The sequence below is a fragment of the Lolium rigidum genome, chromosome 4 (genome assembly GCF_022539505.1).
Source record: "Lolium rigidum isolate FL_2022 chromosome 4, APGP_CSIRO_Lrig_0.1, whole genome shotgun sequence".
In the NCBI taxonomy this organism is placed as follows: domain Eukaryota; kingdom Viridiplantae; phylum Streptophyta; class Magnoliopsida; order Poales; family Poaceae; genus Lolium; species Lolium rigidum.
The window spans coordinates 63,829,938-63,850,889 of record NC_061511.1 but is presented as its reverse complement, the minus strand read 5'-3'; the positions used below and the strand labels follow the sequence as shown (position 1 = coordinate 63,850,889).

General features: G+C 46.4%; 1 protein-coding gene across 1 annotated transcript; it reads right to left on the bottom strand.

Moving 5' to 3' along the window:
- Positions 1-2,230: 2,230 nt before the first annotated feature.
- LOC124647165 (serine/threonine-protein phosphatase alpha-2 isoform-like) lies at positions 2,231-3,190 on the bottom strand. Its single transcript, XM_047187142.1, has one exon. It carries the CDS (start codon positions 3,173-3,175, stop codon positions 2,231-2,233), a length of 945 nt encoding a protein of 314 aa, XP_047043098.1. The 5' UTR covers positions 3,176-3,190.
- Positions 3,191-20,952: the final 17,762 nt, after the last annotated feature.

The following is a 20,952-nucleotide window of genomic DNA, read 5'->3' as shown; positions in this document are numbered from 1 at the left end:
GTTTCATCATATAGGATCATTGACCACCCAAAGCTATCACCTTTACTTTCGGTTGTTCCGCCATCAAATTGAAAAGGTCTAAAAGTTGCCTAGCTTCTATTCACCCCTATAGTCCCTCATAGTACTCTTCCAGTAGCAGGGCGGTGTAGTGTGGTATGATTGCGATGGGGGCGCGAGCCAAGGAGCGCAGGGGCGCCGTTATGAGGACGCATGCCCGACATCCGGGAGCCAGATGAGTAGGCCGGCGGGTTACCGGTCGGAGTGGGGACGACCCAGGTTATGGGCTAGGTTTATAAAAGTCCTATCCACGGGTCATGAGAAGGTCGCCAACTCGGTGATGCGGGAGGAGCAGGCGGAGGTGTAGGGGGACCGCTCGTTGATGCCGTGGATGGAGTGGAGCGTGGCGGCTAGTACATTGGATTCTTGCCGCGGTAGTTGGGGCTAGGGGCTAGCCTGTGGGTGGCATGGCGTTTGTCGCATGGGCGGTCACATGATATTTGCAATGTGTATTCAAAGTAATAAAATAAAATCCCAATGTAAAACCTGAAGGATCAAAATTTCATTGAAGCTCTCCCACAATGCCTACAAATCAACATTACTACTCTTCATCCCCATGTATTTATTTGTGTGTTCTCAAGACAAATTCAGTACAACAACCTACATCATCATCCAATCGATGAGTAACCAAACAGTCAATCAATACATACTCTAAATTGGAAGAAGAATTGTTGATTTACTAGTTCAGAAACTGGAAAAAAAATCAATGAGGATTCGGAAGTCGGAACGCTGAATTGCAGCTTGCAGTGAGAAATTTCAGAGGAGATCACGGATTCAGGGCGGAATCCCCTGCTTGCTCCGGCTTCTCGGCTCCCGCTGGCCGCTGTTTTCTGATGGCATCGTGGTGTCTGCTCGTAGCAGCCGCAACGAATATGATCGCCGCCTCCGCCAGTCCTCATCGCTGCTAATCACGAACTCACGATGGCCTATCGTTGAACAACTAACCGTCGAAGAATCACGGATTCACGGGAGAAATTTAATGATGAATTCGCCATTTGGGCCTAGGTATAGATGGTTCGGTGTTACTCCCTCCGGTCTCATTTAATTGACTCAAATTTAGTACAAATTTGTACTAAATCCGAGTCAATTAAAAAGGACCGGAGGGAGTAGTTGCCATCGACCAGACACGTATGTGGTTTTTGTTGCCTAGGTGAGCTTGGACGTTGGGGTTATACGCGTATACATTTGTTGACAAAAATAATGGGTATTCAACTGAATACCCATGAATCTGTTTGTGCCCGCCTATGGTTTGTCGGCGGTGTTGTTGCATGAGGAGCAGACACGGGTGGGCGTGGAATAGCGGCAAACAGCTGGGGGCGAGGCTCTTTGTTCATTTAGGCATGATCGGACTGTTGCAGCATAAAGAGGACCTCAGCGAAGGAGGGTGGCAGACGCATCTTGGGATGAAGGAGGCTTGCTTTTCAAAGCGCTCGCTCAGCCCGGCGAGCAAGATGTTGATGAGCTTTCGATCTTCGATGGTACGCCAAGCTCACGTAGCTCGTTGGCGATCGACTTGAGCCGTTGACATTAGATGCCGACTTGAGAATCATCCTACACGGTGTTGCGAAGCTCGCTGTGGAGGCTATTTATTCAAGCGTCGATGTTTTCTTGGAAGAGCTCACGAAGGGACGTCCACAATGCAGTGGTGGTGGTGGCATCACGAAATACGAGGTTGAAGATCCACTGGAAGATGGCGAGGCGATCCTTTGCCAAGCACGGATCAGTGGGGGCGGATTCGGAGGCAATGTTGTCGAGAAGATTGGAGCGACCAAGATGTACTTCAAAGAGGTGGCGTCAATGATAATAGTTGTGGGAGGGGAGATGTAGACTGATGGGAATACGAGGGCTAACATCGGTGATTGTATCGGTGTAGAAGAAAGAAGCTGCCATTGGAGGGTTGGTTAGTTGGCTGAAATTAGAGAGCAGGGGGTCTATGTGGCAGCGATGGTCTTTTTAGCGAAGTAGTCAGAACTCGGAAGGGGAAAGGGACGGCGGCGTGGGTGGCGCAGCCATGACCTAGGATCTAGTATCTCATACCACGTGTTTATGTAGAATTGAAATAAACACATAATTCATTGATTGATTGATGGATTACAAAGTACATACATATATAGGGGACCGGCTGTGTCTAGATCTAGCCGTAACTTGCAAAGTAAATCGACTACATTACAATCTAACAAGAATCATGCAGGTTATCGGCAAGAACTTGAAGCGGAGTAGGCTGGAGGATGTGGAAGGAGCAGGTGAGATTTTTGTCCACTTTCATGACCGCGCCGGCGTTGTCGCACTGGCCGGCATAGTTAGGCGCGGAGAAGACGGTGACGAGCTTCCTGTCCGCAAACCACTCGTAACCGCCCTGCTTCACCTCGTGCGCCCTGCACACCATGGCCAGCCCATTCTTCTCGACAAACTCGGCCACCAAGTCGGACCCGAACGTGACGGACCTGCCCCTGGCCGACTCGCCCCACCCCCACTCGTCGGCGGCGTCGGGGTCCGACCAGAGAAGGTCGCACACGAGGCCCTCGGCGGGGACCGGCAGCGGGCGTTTGACTCGGCGTATCTGGTCTATGCTCTCCAGCTCCGGCGACAGTCCGCCGTGCACGCAGAAGATCTTCTTGCCGATCTTGTTTCCGACGAGCGCCGCCAGCGGTAGGCAGTCGAAGCAGCCGTTGATGGTTTTCCAGAGCTTGTCCTTCTCCAGGCCTCGTCTCTCGCACTCGTCCAGGAAGCCGTAGGAGCTGTTGACAGAGGAGCACTCGTGGTTTCCCCGGATGAGGAAGAAGGCGTCGGGGTACTTGACCTTGTAGGCGAGGAGGAGGCAGATGGTCTCGATGCTGCGGCTGCCGCGGTCGACGTAGTCGCCGAGGAAAAGATAGCGGTTGGCGTCGGACGGGAAGCCGGTGACGCGGAATATGCGGAGCAGGTCGGAGTACTGCCCGTGGATGTCACCGGAGATGTTGATGGGGGCGTCGACCTTCAGAAGCGTGGGCTGGGAGAGGAGGACCTTCGTGGCGGCGGCGCAGAGAAGCTTGATCTCCGCGTTGGAGAGCGGTGGAGACTCTTCCGGCGAGCTGTGCTCCGCCTGGAGGAGGCGCTGGATGATGTCGTCGATGTCCATCTCTGGTTGATCGGCTAACAGGGAATGTGAGATCTATGGATGCTAGGGTTTGGGGACTCTCGTTGCACTACGGGAAAAACAGGCTTTGCCGTGCAACTATTTGCACGGCAAAGAGCCCTATTTGCACGGCAAAGGCTTTGCCGTGCGACCCCGCACGGCAAAGATCGCACGGCAATGTTATCGACGGCAAAGAAGTCTTTGCCGTGTGACTCGCCAACGTTGCACGGCAAAGGCTTTGCCGTGTGACGCCGCACGCGCAAAGTCGCTTCTTTGCCGTGTGCCTAACATGTTTTATCTAAAAAAAGCCCCAAACTGGCTGGTCTGGGAATCGAACCTAGGACACAGAGTAGGAAAAGCGTGCAACCTTGCCACTGAGCTATGTGTTCGTTTGTTGATAACTATACCATGCCATGCCTTTTGAGATGAGAAAAATCCAGTTTCTACATCTTTGCCGTGCGCTTACACTAGGCAAAGACTTCTTTGCCGTGCGTTTTTTCAAAAACACTAGGCAAAGGCTGCTTTGCCGTGCAACCCAGCTGCGCGCACGGCAAAGGATGAGGCACGGCAATGCCCAACGCATTTGCCGTGCACCAAGTCTTTGCCGTGCGGTGTGTTGGACCATTGCCGTGCACCTTTCTTTGCCGTGCGGCCTCTTCCATCTTTGCCGTGAATCGTATCTTTGCCGTGCGCTTGTGTCTATCTTTCCCGTGATCAAGGTCTTTGCCGTGCGCTTTTATCTGTGCGCACGGCAAAGATTTCTTTGCCGTGCGGGGACACACGGCAAAGAAATGCTGCACGGCGACGCATATTTTTCCCGTAGTGTTGATCTCGTTTGGGGTTTGGGGACTCTCGTTGATGGACGATGGATGTGCTTTTATTGTAGGTATAAGGACGCGCCCATATCCGTGTATATATGACTTGGATGCGCCGCTGGCCCTGTTGAAAATAATCAAAACTTCCCCGATCCGAATTGAGACCGACTTGTTATTTCCATGTTTAAGTTTACGAGTAGGTGCCTGTTTCCTCTCCGTGTGGGTGCTTAGCAGAGTTCGAGTCGTAGTCAAATACGTACAAGCTGGGTCTGCATGCAACACAAAGGAAAAAAAGAAAGACACGCACGGTTCGGCTCCGGTGTGTGCGTGTAATCCATCAAGTTGCTAGCTTGGCTGGTTAGCTTGTTTTCTATACGTTCGCATCTCGCCCGATCTTCGCCGCCATTACACTAGCTGAAAAAGGTCTTTAATTTCAGTTGGTAAGAACTTTGGTTAGAACTACGAAATCGAAATCGGAACTAGAGCCCCCTCTTTAGTTTCGGTTATGTATAAGTCGGGACTAAAGGTTCTTCACGTGGGCTATGATTAGTTAAGGTTAGAACTACGAAATCGGGACTAGAGCCCCCATCTTTAGTTTCGGTTATGTTATAAATCGGGACTAAAGGTTCTTCATATGGGCTATGGGTGTACGCTGGGGGAAGACTTTTAGTCCCGGTTTGTAACACCAACCGAGACAAATTAAAGGCCTAAATGTGAATTTTTTTTGTTCATTCAATTTTTATTTTCTAATTTTTTTGATTCAAAATTTTTCAGAATTTGTAGTATTCGAGTTATTTAACCATTTTAGTCTCTAACTACACTTAATCTTTAGTGAAATTATTTAATTATGGTCAAACTTCCTGATCAGTCACACATCCTCAAACTGCACCAGCACTAGCACGTTTAACTTCTGAGTTCCTTCCGTCACACTTCCAAGTACTTTGCGCATGCGTTATTGATATTACTATCATATAGTCATAGCAATCATATTAACCTCTTAGTCACGATGTCACACTCCTTTATTGTTTGTATTTCAAATAATTATTTGAATAAACTAAAGTAATAAAGTAATAATAATTTTGAATAAATAAATAACAATATTTTTAAATTATTTTTATTGCAAAACCTAAAATCTGAAAATTTTCATATTTCCCTTTAGCAGTTTGAGAATCTGAAAATCGGCTAAACGACCCTAGGTCGTTGACGGAAACTTCTAGAGTATAAAGTGAACTGTTAAAATGACTTTCTATAGATTTTTTCGTGAACATGTGTGCTTTGCAAGCTACGTCGTCTTCAGTAAATACCGCCCAAGTTTTTCGATGATGACATGGATGTGGGGGTGTATATCCTCCCGCGCTACAGTACGCATTGTTGATGACGGCAGAATACCATCAACAATGGACAAGAATGATCGCAGGCGTGACGACGGGGAGCGGCATGTTGTGGAAGTAGATCGGATCTTTAAGCACCGTTGATTATTTGCTTGTCGCGCAAGTTGGGGTAGACTGTGCCGACTGATGTGGCGCAACGGGTTCGAGCGGCCAGACCGGTTCAATCGGTGAGGCCGGCTCGACGAGAAGAGACCAGGTGTAGTTCGACAAGGACCGACATGTTCTGATGTCATCATGTTTGTGGTCTCTAATGCACGTACAACAAGCGTGCGCATGTGTGGCTCTCTAAGATTTAGAATATCCGGTGGAGCTATGCGGGTTCGATTAGACAAATGCGTGGACCGACTTTTTTTTTTGGGTGTGATGCGCGTGGTTGACGTATTGTCTTTTCGTTCGACACGCGTCCGTTGGGAACCCCAAGAGGAAGGTGTGATGCGCACAGCGGCAAGTTTCCCTCAGTAAGAAACCAAGGTTTAATCGGACCGAGTAGGAGTCAAGAAGCACGTTGAAGGTTGATGGCGGCGAGATGTAGTGCGGCGCAACACCAGGGATTCCGGCGCCAACGTGGAACCTGCACAACACAACCAAAGTACTTTGCCCCAACGAAACGAGTGAGGTTGTCAATCTCACCGGCTTGCTGTAACAAAGGATTAACCGTATTGTGTGGAAGATGATTGTTTGCAGAGAAAACAGTAAAACAAGTATTGCAGTAGATTGTATTTCAGTAAAGAGAATTGGACCGGGGTCCACAGTTCACTAGAGGTGTCTCTCCCATAAGACGAACAGCATGTTGGGTGAACAAATTACAGTTGGGCAATTGACAAATAAAGAGAGCATGACAATGCACATACATATCATGATGAGTATAGTGAGATTTAATTGGGCATTACGACAAAGTACATAGACCGCCATCCAACCGCATCTATGCCTAAAAAGTCCACCTTCGGGTTATCATCCGAACCCCCTCCGAGTATTAAGTTGCAAGCAACGGACAATTGCATTAAGTATGGTGCGTAATGTAATCAACAACTACATCCTTAGACATAGCATCAATGTTTTATCCCTAGTGGCAACAGCACAACACAACCTTAGAACTTTCTCGTCATCTGTCCCGAGTGTCAATGCGGGCATGAACCCACTATCGAGCATAAGTACTCCCTCTTGGAGTTACAAGCATCTACTTGGCCAGAGCATCTACTAGTAACGGAGAGCATGCAAGATCATAAACAACACATAAGCATAACTTTGATAATCAACATAACAAGTATTCTCTATTCATCGGATCCCAACAAACGCAACATATAGAATTACGGATAGATGATCTTGATCATGTTAGGCAGCTCACAAGATCCGACAATGATAGCACAATGGGGAGAAGACAACCATCTAGCTACTGCTATGGACCCATAGTCCAGGGGTAGACTACTCACACATCACACCGGAGGCGACCATGGCGGCGTAGAGTCCTCCGGGAGATGATTCCCCTCTCCGGCAGGGTGCCGGAGGCGATCTCCTGGATCCCCCGAGATGGGATCGGCGGCGACGGCGTCTCTGGAAGGTTTTCCGTATCGTGGCTCTCGGTACTGGGGGTTTCGTCACGGAGGCTATTTGTAGGCGGAAGGGTAGGTCAAGAGGCGGCACGAGGGCCCCACACCACAGGGCCGCGCGGCCAAGGGGGGGCCGCGCCGCCCTAGGGTGTGGCCACCTCGTGGCCCCTCTTCGTCTCTCCTTCGGACTTCTGGAAGCTTCGTGGAAAAATAGGCCCCTGGGCTTTGATTTCGTCCAATTCCGAGAATATTTCCTTACTAGGATTTACGAAACCAAAAACAGACGAAAACAACGAATCGGCACTTCGGCATCTTGTTAATAGGTTAGTTCCGGAAAATGCACGAATATGACATAAAGTGTGCATAAAACATGTAGATAACATCAATAATGTGGCATGGAACATAAGAAATTATCGATACGTCGGAGACGTATCGGCATCCCCAAGCTTAGTTCTGCTCGTCCCGAGCAGGTAAAACGATAACACGGATAATTTACGGAGTGACATGCCATCATAATCTTGATCATACTATTTGTAAAGCATATGTAGTGAATGCAGCGATCAAAACAATGTGTATGACATGAGTAAACAAGTGAATCATAAAGCAAAGACTTTTCATGAATAGCACTTCAAGACAAGCATCAATAAGTCTTGCATAAGAGTTAACTCATAAAGCAATAATTCAAAGTAAAGGTATTGAAGCAACACAAAAGAAGATTAAGTTTCAGCGGTTGCTTTCAACTTGTAACATGTATATCTCATGGATATTGTCAACATAGAGTAATATAATAAGTGCAATAAGCAAGTATGTAGGAATCAATGCACAGTTCACACAAGTGTTTGCTTCTTGAGGTGGAGAGAAATAGGTGAACTGACTCAACATTGAAAGTAAAAGAATGGTCCTCATAGAGGAAAAGCATCGATTGCTATATTTGTGCTAGAGCTTTGATTTTGAAAACATGAAACAATTTTGTCAACGGTAGTAATAAAGCATATGCATCATGTAAATTATATCTTATAAGTTGCAAGCCTCATGCATAGTGTACCAATAGTGCCCGCACCTTGTCCTAATTAGCTTGGACTACCTGGATTATCACCGCAATACATATGCTTTAACCAAGTTTCACAAAGGGTACCTCTATGCCGCATGTACAAAGGTCTAAGGAGAAAGCTCGCATTTGGATTTCTCGCTTTTGATTATTCTCAACTTAGACATCCATACCGGGACAACATAGACAACAGATAATGGACTCCTCTTTTAATGCTTTAAGCATTTGACAACAATTAATTCTTTTCTCATTAGAGACTTGAGGATATTTGTCCAAAACTGAAACTTCCACCATGAATCATGGCTTTAGTTAGCGGCCCAATGTTCTTCTCTCACAATATGCATGCTCAAACCATTCAACTCGGTGTAGATCGCCCTTACTTCGGACAAGACGAACATGCATAGCAACTCACATGAAATTCAACAATGAGTTGATGGCGTTCCCCGATGAACATGGTTATCGCACAACAAGCAACTTAATAAGAGATAAAGTGCATAATTACATATTCAATACCACAATAGTTTTTAAGCTATTTGTCCCATGAGCTATATATTGCAAAGGTGAATGATGGAATTTTAAAGGTAGCACTCAAGCAATTTACTTTGGAATGGCGGGAAAATACCATGTAGTATAGGTAGGTATGGTGGACACAAATGGCATAGTGGTTGGCTCAAGTATTTTGGATGCATGAGAAGTATTCCCTCTCGATACAAGGTTTAGGCTAGCAAGGCTTATTTGAAACAAACACAAGGATGAACCGGTGCAGCAAAACTCACATAAAAGACATATTGAAAACATTATAAGACTCTACACCGTCTTCCTTGTTGTTCAAACTCAATACTAGAAATTATCTAGACCTTAGAGAAACCAAATATGCAAACCAAATTTTAGCATGCTCTATGTATTTCTTCATTAATGGGTGCAAAGCATATGATGCAAGAGCTTAAACATGAGCACAACAATTGCCAAGTATCACATTACCCAAGACATTTATAGCAATTACTACATGTATCATTTTCCAATTCCAACCATATAACAATTTAACGAAGGAGAAACTTCGCCATGAATACTATGAGTAGAAACCAAGGACATACTTGTCCATATGCTACAGCGGAGCGTGTATCTCTCCCATAAAGTGAATGCTAGGATCCATTTTATTCAAACAAAACAAAAACAAAAACAAACCGACGCTCCAAGAAAAAGCACATAAGATGTGATGGAATAAAAATATAGTTTCGGGGGAGGAACCTGATAATGTTGTCGATGAAGAAGGGGATGCCTTGGGCATCCCCAAGCTTAGACGCTTGAGTCTTCTTGATATATGCAGGGGTGAACCACCGGGTGCATCCCCAAGCTTAGAGCTTTCACTCTCCTTGATCATGTTGCATCATACTCCTCTCTTGATCCTTGAAAACTTCCTCCACACCAAACTCGAAACAACTCATTAGAGGGTTAGTGCACAATATAAATTGACATATTCAGAGGTGACACAATCATTCTTAACACTTCTGGACATTGCATAATGCTACTGGACATTAGTGGATCAAAGAAATTCATCCAACATAGCGAAAGAGGCAATGCGAAATAAAAGGCAGAATCTGTCAAAACAGAACAGTTCGTATTGACGAATTTTAAAATGGCACCAGACTTGCTCAAATGAAAATGCTCAAATTGAATGAAAGTTGCGTACATATCTGAGGATCACTCACGTAAATTGGCATAATTTTCTGAGTTACCTACAGAGAATTAGACCCAGATTCGTGACAGCAAAGAAATCTGTTTCTGCGCAGTAATCCAAATCTAGTACTTACTTTTCTATCAACGGCTTAACTTGGCACAACAAAACACAAAACTAAGATAAGGAGAGGTTGCTACAGTAGTAAACAACTTCCAAGACACAAAATAAAAACAAAGTACTGTAGGTAAAAACATGGGTTGTCTCCCATAAGCGCTTTTCTTTAACGCCTTTCAGCTAGGCGCAGAAAGTGTGTATCAAGTAACATCGAGAGATGAAGCATCAACATCATAATTTGTTCTAATAATAGAATCATAAGGTACCTTTATTCTCTTTCTAGGGAAGTGTTCCATACCTTTCTTGAGAGGAAATTGATATTTTATATTACCTTCCCTCATATCAATAATAGCACCAACGAGTTCGAAGAAAAGGTCTTCCCAATATAATGGGACAAGATGCATTGCATTCAATATCCAAGACAACAAAATCAACGGGAACAAGATTATTGTTAACGGTAATGCGAACATTATCAACTTTACCCAAAGGTTTCTTTGTAGAATGATCAGCAAGATTAACATCCAAATAACAATTTTTCAGCGGTGGCAAGTCAAGCATATTATAAATTTTCTTAGGCATAACAGAAATACTTGCACCAAGATCACATAAAGCATTACAATCAAAATCTTTAACCTTCATCTTAATGATGGGCTCCCAACCATCCTCTAGCTTTTTAGGAATAGAGGCTTCGCGCTCTAGTTTCTCTTCTCTAGCTTTTATGAGAGCATTTGTAATATGATGCGTGAAAGCCAAATTTATAGCACTAGCATTAGGACTTTTAGCAAGTTTTTGCAAGAACTTTATAACTTCAGAGATGTGGCAATCATCAAAATTCAAACCATTATAATCTAAAGCAATGGGATCATCATCCCCAATGTTGGAAAAAATTTCAGCAGCTTTATCACGAGCAGTTTCAGCGAGTTTTAGCAGTTTCGAGCAGTTTTTCGCGCTTTGCATTAGAAGTGGAAACATTGCTAACACCAATTCTTTTATTAGTATGAGTAGGAGGTGCAGCAACATGTGTAGCATTAGCATTACTAGTGGTGGTAATAGTCCAAACTTTAGCTATATTCTTCTCTTTAGCTAGTTTTTCATTTTCTTCTCTATCCCACCTAGCACGCAGTTCAGCCATTAATCTTATATTCTCATTAATTCTAACTTGAATGGCATTTGCTGTAGTAGTAATTTTATCATCTAAATCCTCAGGTTTAGCAGCCATTTTATTAATTAAAGAAGATTGTGATGCGGACATGTATGAGATTCGGGTTTCGAGCACTAGCAAGTTTAGTTTGCAACCCCGAGATTTCCCTATTCAGATTTTCAAGTTGATTTCCTATATTCTTCAACAAGGTAGATTGCTCATTCATAATTTTAGTAAACAATTTATTTTGCTCATATTGTGATTGCATAAAACTCTTGGTGGATCTTTCAATTTCTAACATCTTTTCTTCATTAGGTGAAGCATATCTACCATAAGAGTTACCATTAGCGAGTATGGCCTAGAATCATTGTGATCGTTATTTTTAATGAAATTCACATCAACATATTCTTTTTGAGCAACTAATGACGCTAACGGAACATTATTAGAATTAACATTAGGCCTACCGTTCACAAGCATAGACATAATAGCATCAATCTTATCACTCAGGGAAGAGGTTTCTTCGACAGAATTTACCTTCTTACCTTGTGGAGCTCTTTCCGTGTGCCATTCAGAGTAGTTGATCATCATATTATCAAGAAGCCTTGTTGCTTCACCAAGAGTGATGGACATAAAGGTACCTCCAGCAGCTGAATCCAATAAATTCCGTGAAGAAAAATTTAGTCCTGCATAGAAGGTTTGGATGATCATCCAAGTAGTCGAGTCCATGGGTTGGGCAATTTTTAACCAGAGATTTCATTCTTTCCCAAGCTTGAGCAACATGTTCAGTATCTAATTGTTTGAAATTCATTATGCTACTCCTCAAAGATATAATTTTAGCAGGGGGATAATATCTACCAATAAAAGCATCCTTGCATTTAGTCCATGAATCAATACTATTCTTAGGCGAGAGATAGCAACCAATCTTTAGCTCTTCCTCTTAATGAGAAAGGGAACAATTTTAGTTTAATAATATCACCATCTACATCTTTATATTTTTGCATTTCACATAGTTCAACAAAATTATTAAGATGGGCAGCAGCATCATCAGAACTAATTCCAGAAAATTGATCTTTCATAACAAGATTCGAGTAAAGCAGGTTTAATTTCAAAGAATTCTGCTTGTAGTAGCAGGTGGAGCAATAGGTGTGCATAAGAAATCATTATTATTTGTGCTAGTGAAGTCACACAACTTAGTATTTTCAGGGTTAGCCATTTTAGCAATAGTAAATAAAGCAAACTAGATAAAGTAAATGCAAGTAAACTAATTTTTTTGTGTTTTCGATATAGCAAACAAGATAGCAAATAAAGTAAAACTAGCAACTAATTTTTTTGTATTTTAATTTAGTGCAGCAAACAAAGTAGTAAATAAAATAAAGCAAGACAAAAACAAAGTAAAGAGATTGAGAAGTGGAGACTCCCCTTGCGGCGTGTCTTGATCTCCCCGGCAACGGCGCCGAAATTTGCTTGATGCGCGTGGTTGACGTATTGTCTTTTCGTTCGACACGCGTCCGTTGGGAACCCCAAGAGGAAGGTGTGATGCGCACAGCGACAAGTTTCCCTCAGTAAGAAACCAAGGTTTAATCGGACCAGTAGGAGTCAAGAAGCACGTTGAAGGTTGATGGCGGCGAGATGTAGTGCGGCGCAACACCAGGGATTCCGGCGCCAACGTGGAACCTGCACAACACAACCAAAGTACTTTGCCCCAACGAAACAGTGAGGTTGTCAATCTCACCGGCTTGCTGTAACAAAGGATTAACCGTATTGTGTGGAAGATGATTGTTTGCGAGAGAAAACGAGTAAAACAAGTATTGCGAGTAGATTGTATTTCGAGTAAAGAGAATTGGACCGGGGTCCACAGTTCACTAGAGGTGTCTCTCCCATAAGACGAACAGCATGTTGGGTGAACAAATTACAGTTGGGCAATTGACAAATAAAGAGAGCATGACAATGCACATACATATCATGATGAGTATAGTGAGATTTAATTGGGCATTACGACAAAGTACATAGACCGCCATCCAACTGCATCTATGCCTAAAAAGTCCACCTTCAGGTTATCATCCGAACCCCCTCCAGTATTAAGTTGCAAGCAACAGACAATTGCATTAAGTATGGTGCGTAATGTAATCAACAACTACATCCTTAGACATAGCATCAATGTTTTATCCCTAGTGGCAATAGCACAACACAACCTTAGAACTTTCTGATCATCGTCCCGGTGTCAATGCGAGGCATGAACCCACTATCGAGCATAAGTACTCCCTCTTGGAGTTACAAGCATCTACTTGGCCAGAGCATCTACTAGTAACGGAGAGCATGCAAGATCATAAACAACACATAAGCATAACTTTGATAATCAACATAACAAGTATTCTCTATTCATCGGATCCCAACAAACGCAACATATAGAATTACAGATAGATGATCTTGATCATGTTAGGCAGCTCACAAGATCCGACAATGATAGCACAATGGAGAGAAGACAACCATCTAGCTACTGCTATGGACCCATAGTCCAGGGGTAGACTACTCACACATCACACCGGAGGCGACCATGGCGGCGTAGAGTCCTCCGGGAGATGATTCCCCTCTCCGGCAGGGTGCCGGAGGCGATCTCCTGGATCCCCCGAGATGGGATCGGCGGCGACGGCGTCTCTGGAAGGTTTTCCGTATCGTGGCTCTCTGTACTGGGGGTTTCGTCACGGAGGCTATTTGTAGGCGGAAGGGTAGGTCAAGAGGCGGCACGAGGGCCCCACACCACAGGGCCGCGCGGCCAAGGGGGGGCCGCGCCGCCCTAGGGTGTGGCCCCCTCGTGGCCCCTCTTCGTCTCTCCTTCGGACTTCTGGAAGCTTCGTGGAAAAATAGGCCCCTGGGCTTTGATTTCGTCCAATTCCGAGAATATTTCCTTACTAGGATTTCTGAAACCAAAAACAGCAGAAAACAGCAATCGGCACTTCGGCATCTTGTTAATAGGTTAGTTCCAGAAAATGCACGAATATGACATAAAGTGTGCATAAAACATGTAGATAACATCAATAATGTGGCATGGAACATAAGAAATTATCGATACGTCGGAGACGTATCAGGGTGCGCACCTAGTTGGATGACACAAGCCGTGACTTGGAGCTCAGGAAAGTCACGTGTGGTCCAATTGAAGGTGGAGATAGATCCAAACTATCTCGAGGTCAGTAAAAAGTGGTGCTAAGGGGGCAACATATAATAGAGCTCGTGAATTGTCTAGCCCTAATTTTTAGAAAGCGAGGTGGCACATGCAAGAAGGCTTTGCTGAAGCAAAGGAGAGGCTCGGGTGGATTCGATCATGTGACCTAAGTGATCTGATCTGTGGTTGTTCATGGGAGAGCAGCGGGAGGACCATATGTCTTCCACAACCAGGTTCGAGGTGACAAAGTTCGATGGTACGGGTAACTTCCCGTTATGGCAGTCGACGGTCAAGGATTTGCTGGGGAGCAGGGACTCCTCAAGACAATCAAAGTTGATGCAGCGAACCCAGCCATGATGGATGCTGATGACTGCGCTGAGATGTAAATCAGGGGCGTTGGTTATATACGGCTGAGTCTACCTGACCAGGTTATGTATCATGTGATGGACGAGGAGTCACCAAGTGTAATTTAAAAGACGTTGGAGGAGCAGTTCCTGGATACGACTGTGCCCAAATAAGTTGTATATGAAGTAGGAGTTATACAACATGAGGATGCAAGAAGGGGCAGAGCTTAACGAGCACGTCAATGCCTTCAACCGTGTGGTACTAGACTTAGAACCTATCGTGGCCATGGTGGAGGATAAGGATAGGGCCTTGCTTATGCTTACTTCGGTTCCTAAGTCCTACAGAGCTTGTTTGTTTGTCTAACGTACGGCAAGTCAAGCATCACTTCAAGCGAAGTACAAATTGCTCTATTATCTTATGATCAATGAGAAAAGAAAACTTTTGAGAAACGTGCTTCTGCTGGTGCTAGTGATGGACGAGAGTTGATGACCAGAAACAATCATGGTGGGAACTGTGGCAAGAACAAGGGCAATCCGCAGTGTTTTCACTCTAAGGAGTGGGGTCACATCCAGAAGCATTGTCCAACGTACAAGAAGACTGATGAAGTTGCAAATATTGTTGTTACCTCTGCAGCTGATTTTGATAGTGAAGTTTTGTCCTTAGTAAGCGAACTGTTCGATGAAGCATGGGTGCTGGATCCAGGGAGCTCTTATCATGTGACGTCTGACAAAGAGTGGCTTGCTATCTATAAGCCTAGTGATTTTGGATTTGTCTATCAAGTCGATCTTATGATGCGCCTCAACATATTATTGGCATGGAAAATATCAATATCAATACTCAAGATAGTGATGAACTATTGCTCTAGGATGTTCGGTATGTGCCAATGGCTGAGGAATCTTATCTCACTTGTTGAACTCCATGGCAACGGTTATCTCTATCGTGTTGACAGTGACAAGTTGACTTGTCAAGACAGACAAGAACTTGGTGCTGAAAAGCAGGAGAAGTAGGAATAACATGTACAATGTGCATGTCAGCATCATTCCAGGTAGAGCAGAAGAAGAGGAAGCGACAATGGGATCAGCCTGGGCAACCGAGTCCAATGGGGATTCAGACGTCATCTCATGCAAAGTGAGCAACGAGGAAAACCAAGTTCAACATACACAAATGTCCACGCGAATGTGACGATTTACAAGTTGGCAACATGTTCCCCAAGGTGAAAATTGTTGAGGTTGTGTCGAATATGTGTTTAGGCTATAGTTGGACATGGATTGTGCGGGTAAATTACGTGTTGGAGTTGAACTATGTAACGTGGGCCTAATATAATAGAATTCGGGTAGCCAAAATAGACTAGACGAAAGCTAGGTTAGACACAAGATTAATTTTCGGGAACGGTCAGGTGCATGTGGCAGGTGCACTGGACCGGCGTGGCATTTGTAAATCTGACATGTATGTATATCATGGCGGGATTGTCGTCGACGGTACTATGATAGTACCTCGGGAGGAGCGTCCATGAAACATGCCCCACATATGTACACTTTTATCGCTGAACTGCGTTAACAAGCATCGTATCCTATGTACGTTTTGCAATGAACTAATTGCTTATTATGCTAATAGAAAATAAAAATGGAAGCCCACTTGTGGGTCACCGTGGGAGCTAAGTGCTTGGCAGAAATCGTGCCAAGAGAATAATGGCTTGTTTATATTATTATTTTGGTTCACACTAACTTAACAAAATACTTCTAAATTAATAAATTGTGGCAGAGTTTTTCCCCCCCATTTTAGAAAATAAATCTGGCGCAGACGAAGTTGAACGTCGGAGTTACGAAGAGTCGAAGATAGTGCAGCAGAGCTTGCCAATTGGTCTTCTTGGTTTCCAGCTAAACAGTTACAGCCGTGATCGTTTGTACCGTCATTTGACTAGCTAGAAGTTCTTACCTCTGTTCTGCTCAACACAATCTGTCAGACATGGCCGGCGCCTCTAGACATCATGTGATCGTAATGTCTGACTAGAAGCAGTGCCGTGCTATTATCAGATCTTAGCTTAGCTATTAAGGCAGTCAAGCAGCGTAGGCATTCTTAACTTGGTCGTCGCCGGAAATGTTTCGCGCGGTCCTGCAGAAAAGGCCGATCAAAGTAATCCGGCCGCCCCCAGGGGGCATCACGCATTCACGCGGACATCAGATTTCGTGTGCGCGTACGTGGGTGCGACCAATCGACCAGAAAAGTCATCTCGATCTGATGGCTTCTAATTCGTATGTTGCCATGCATCAAAGTCCAAGACCGAATCTGATTCCGGTTCGAGAAGTATGCATGCAGCAGTTGTCCTGACCTACGAATGCACGCAAACGAGAAACATGGCGAGATGACGATAGTCGCTTGAGCGTCTATATGGTCATTTCCTGACAATTCTGATGATCACTTTTCCGTTGTTTACCGGGTAACACAATCATTGTATTGAAACATAGCGACTAGCGAGATAACAGAGTTGTTAGAGTGGTCTTGACTCTTGACGACAGCAATAATTTGTGTAAATTAGCAGTGAATTTCGCGATAAGCTGAGTGCATGCATGTGTATATATTCTAAAACGACATTAAAAAAGAACCTTGACCCAATCAAACAGGAATACTGCAGGGAGTATATACGTACTAGAGTTAAATGTGCGTGTTGTCTGTTGAAACGTTCCACGGCCATCGAGTCTGTGTTGTATGTATGTACGTACGGACAAGACTCGTTCTTCGCTTCTTCCTTGCAAAATCACGTCACCTTCGTGTCTGCTAGATATAGCCTCTGTAAATACCAAAGCCCCTCGAGTGCGTCCAGGATCATTAACTCAATCAGTCAGTCCAAAGCAAAGCAAGAGCTCAACGGCCAAGACTTGATCAGGCATGTCGCGTGTGGCAGAAATCTGCGTCCAGAGGGTGGAGAAGATTGGTGCGGAGAGGAAGACGACGACGGCGAGCGTGGGCGGTGCCGCGGGCGCCATAGCGCAGCTAGGCGGAATCGACGCGGCCGCGGCGGAGTATATCATGAGGGTGCATCAGCGGCTGGCGGCGGAGGAAGCTGCGAGGGCTGCTAAAGCTGCAGCATGCCGCTAGTTACCCTAGCTTAGCTAGGCGCAGTCGTCCACGCATGCATATATCTATACCTAATAATAAAGGGAGAAGCGTTTCCGTGGTTTGGTCCATCAAGTTTCCGTCGTCCGTCACAGTCCGGTCTATATACAGGTAGGGGTTCGTTCCGATCAAAAAGTAGTCAGGCCTACATCATATATACGTATGTTCTAGGCCTGTCCCAGATTAACTCGTTGCATCGCTCGATTAATTGAGACTCCATCTTAAGCCAGCTCTCCGGGGCGACGACACTGGATACGGCAGAGAAATGGGCGGTGGCGGCCGTATAGGCGACGATGCTTTAGATCGATGGTTTCATTAACCGACTCGATCAAGCCAACGACGGAGAAAGCTCCTCGCTCGCCTGTCTTGGCCCCTGCCCCAGCGAACCGTTCGAACCTTGCTGCGACGGCGAGGCCGCGGGTTCTGGTGGACGTGCAAGTGCAACACATGCGGTGTCATGTTGGAGTAGCTTCAGGAGCAGCACGTCAATCCCGTCCTTCCGTCGCCCAACACAGCTAGAAGAGTTCGTGATTGAGTCGGTTCATGAAAGTCCGATCGGGACCAGAACAACACGATACGTATCCAGCCCGCTGTGACTGCACCGCGGAGACGAGTTCCTATCGGATCGCTGACCACGACATCCGTCGATGAGGGCCTCACTGACGACATCGTCTTCAGCTTGGCGGCCAAGAACGATCTAGCATGAGGAGGTGGACGAAGTGTTCGAAAATCTAGCGTGAGTTGGCGGATGAAGATTTCAATGACCTCTTTAACTCATCCCACTGCCCGTTCCCTCTGCCGCTGACCATGATGATGTCCTAAACGATGTTGCCGTCGCTGGCATTGATCTTCTTTTCTGCCCTGCTAGATATTGCCGTTATACATCGCCGCTAACACCTTGGAGGAGCCTGACTGCCAGCCGCGATACGGAAGCTTCGACATCCCCTACCTATTCGGCATCGGCTTCGGGTGCTTTCGACCTGGGTTGCAGATAGACTGTCGCAAGTCGCAACAGGACCGGCGGCGATCATGCGCCGGTTCTTCCGGACGCCACCGTCCGGCTGGCGATAACCGGTACGGCGCTCTCTAGCCGGTACGCTTGCTGATGGTGATGCCGAGCGCGCAGGTTCACCTGGAGGTGTGAGTGGCGCACCACTGCTTCAATACCGCCAGGACCGAGAACAACCGCTTCAACGGCAGGATGAAAGTCAGCCCAATCGAGCCTTCATATTGAGCCGCAGCACCTTCATTCATGTTGGGGCTGACGTTGGCGTACTTCTTCGGGTGCGTGCCGTACTGCAACAATGCATGAGCGCACGGGATGGCTAGCACCAGCTGCTGCCGCGTCAACATCTTGAAGTCCCTAACCAAGAAGTTGGATGAGATTCACCCTGGAATTCAGTTGAGCCTTTGAGTTACACAGCTTGGATTATTTGTTGAGCAATTGATTCATTGTCTCCTTCACAGAGTACACAGGAAAGTTATTTGTCGAAGCTTGAATTATTCGTCCGTCCCATGTTGAAGAAACAATTCACACTTTATATTGCCTTTTCTAGATTGTAAAACGCATACTGTATATGTTTTGTGGTAAAAACAAAACGGACTTTGATGCAAACTCAGAACTCAGTACCGGCAGAACAAAGGAAAAGTAATCTTCATTGCTCATAGAAAGCTAAACATATTATACTCATGGACTTCTCAGAAAACTTTGCATAATAAGGCTACATCGTGCATATATATTGATTTCTTACAACTGTATGTGAAGAGACTTCAACTCACGTGTTCTTCGCAATGCGACGCGCAACACATGACTGGAGGTGGGTGTGCCGTCGGTGAGTGCCACTACCCTCAGCCTTGAGAATGCATGCTACTCTAGACGGCGCCAATGCCGCTGTTTTTCGTGACCCACACTTTCAAATGGTTGTACTTGCCATCAAACCGATAAGTTTTTCTACGTGTCGTTTTCTATGAATCCGTAGCAACGCACGGATATTTTTGCTAGTATATTCCTATGTAGAAATTGAATTGTTCTTTATTTTGGTTCTCTCGAGTCACTGTATTTTCATTTGTTTGTTTGTGTTAGAGTATATTTGGTAGTTATAGATTACACGGGATTGTATTAGGATTGTTTCCATATTCTTCCTAGGAGGTTTCTTAGCTTCCAAGTCTTGTACTCTATATATACTCGCCCATGAGGTGCAATACAACATCCAACATATTCCGCCAATCTCTCTCCCTCTCTATCCTTCTACATGGTATCAGAGCGGCACGCTCCTTGACCTAGCCGCCGCAAAGTTTCCGCGCCGCGCCGCCCCCGGGGAGGTCGATCTCCATGATCTACTCCGGGGGCCGCGCAACCCGTATGATGGTTCGTCCGCCGATCCGTTGATCCGCTGCCTTTGAGTCTTTTTTTTCCAATCCGTAGATTGGTTTTCTTTTTTGCTCCGCCGGTCGCTCGACCGGCGTTTTCTTTTTTGGTTTACCGATCATAGATCGGATTGAGTCGCCCACCGCCGCCGTCACCGCGCGCCTCTACTCCGACAACGGCATCGATCTATACCGGCCATCTTCATCAACCGCGCGGCACGGCCGCACGCGTCACACACGGGACGCCTACGTGCGACGCAGCAGGCTGTCTCGCCCGCGCGGTCTCCATCGCCGGTCCGTCTTCGCCGTCATCGCCCGGGACATCACCGACAATGTCGCCAACGACTCTAATCTGCGGCACGTCGTCCACGCCATGGCGCGTACAGCGCCGCCGTCGGTCTGATCAACCGACCGCGCGCACGTCTCCGCCAAGCACGTCCCCGAGCATGCGCCTACCACCGATCGAGCTACGGGCTGCCGCTGCGTCGCCCCTTCGGGTCGCAGCGCCGCCGCCTTTGGTCCACGCTGCTAGCCAACGACGCGCCTTCTGAGGCGCGTACATCGCTGGTGGCGTCCCGCCGCTGCACTGACTCGCGCCCTGCAGCTACGCCAGCCCCTCAGGCCGTGGCGTCGCCGCACGCGGTCGCCTTCGCCGTCCCCCACGCGTCGATGTCCGAGGCCACCACAGCGCCGCCCCTTCGGCGCGGGTCGCCTCCATCCGCGCATGGTCTTCGTCACGCCGCTGGGTCTTCCTCGCCTACTTCGTGTACCGCCGCCGCGCCCCCACCCCAGGTCGCCGCTGGGCTCGCCAACCTCTTCAGGTCGCGCTGGGCTCGCCGACCACCGCAACGCCCGTCTAGGCGTCCAGCTTGACCACCCCTGGTCACCGCTGGGTTCGCCGCCTTCTACGTCTTCGTACACTACAGCTTCGCCGCCAGCGTCCTCGCCTCTTCCCCGACTACGTCACCTGCTACTCTACTCCGACACCCGTCGTCGAGACTCGCCTCTTCCCCGACTACACCACCTGCTCCTCTTCTCCAACACCCGTCGTCGAGACCTC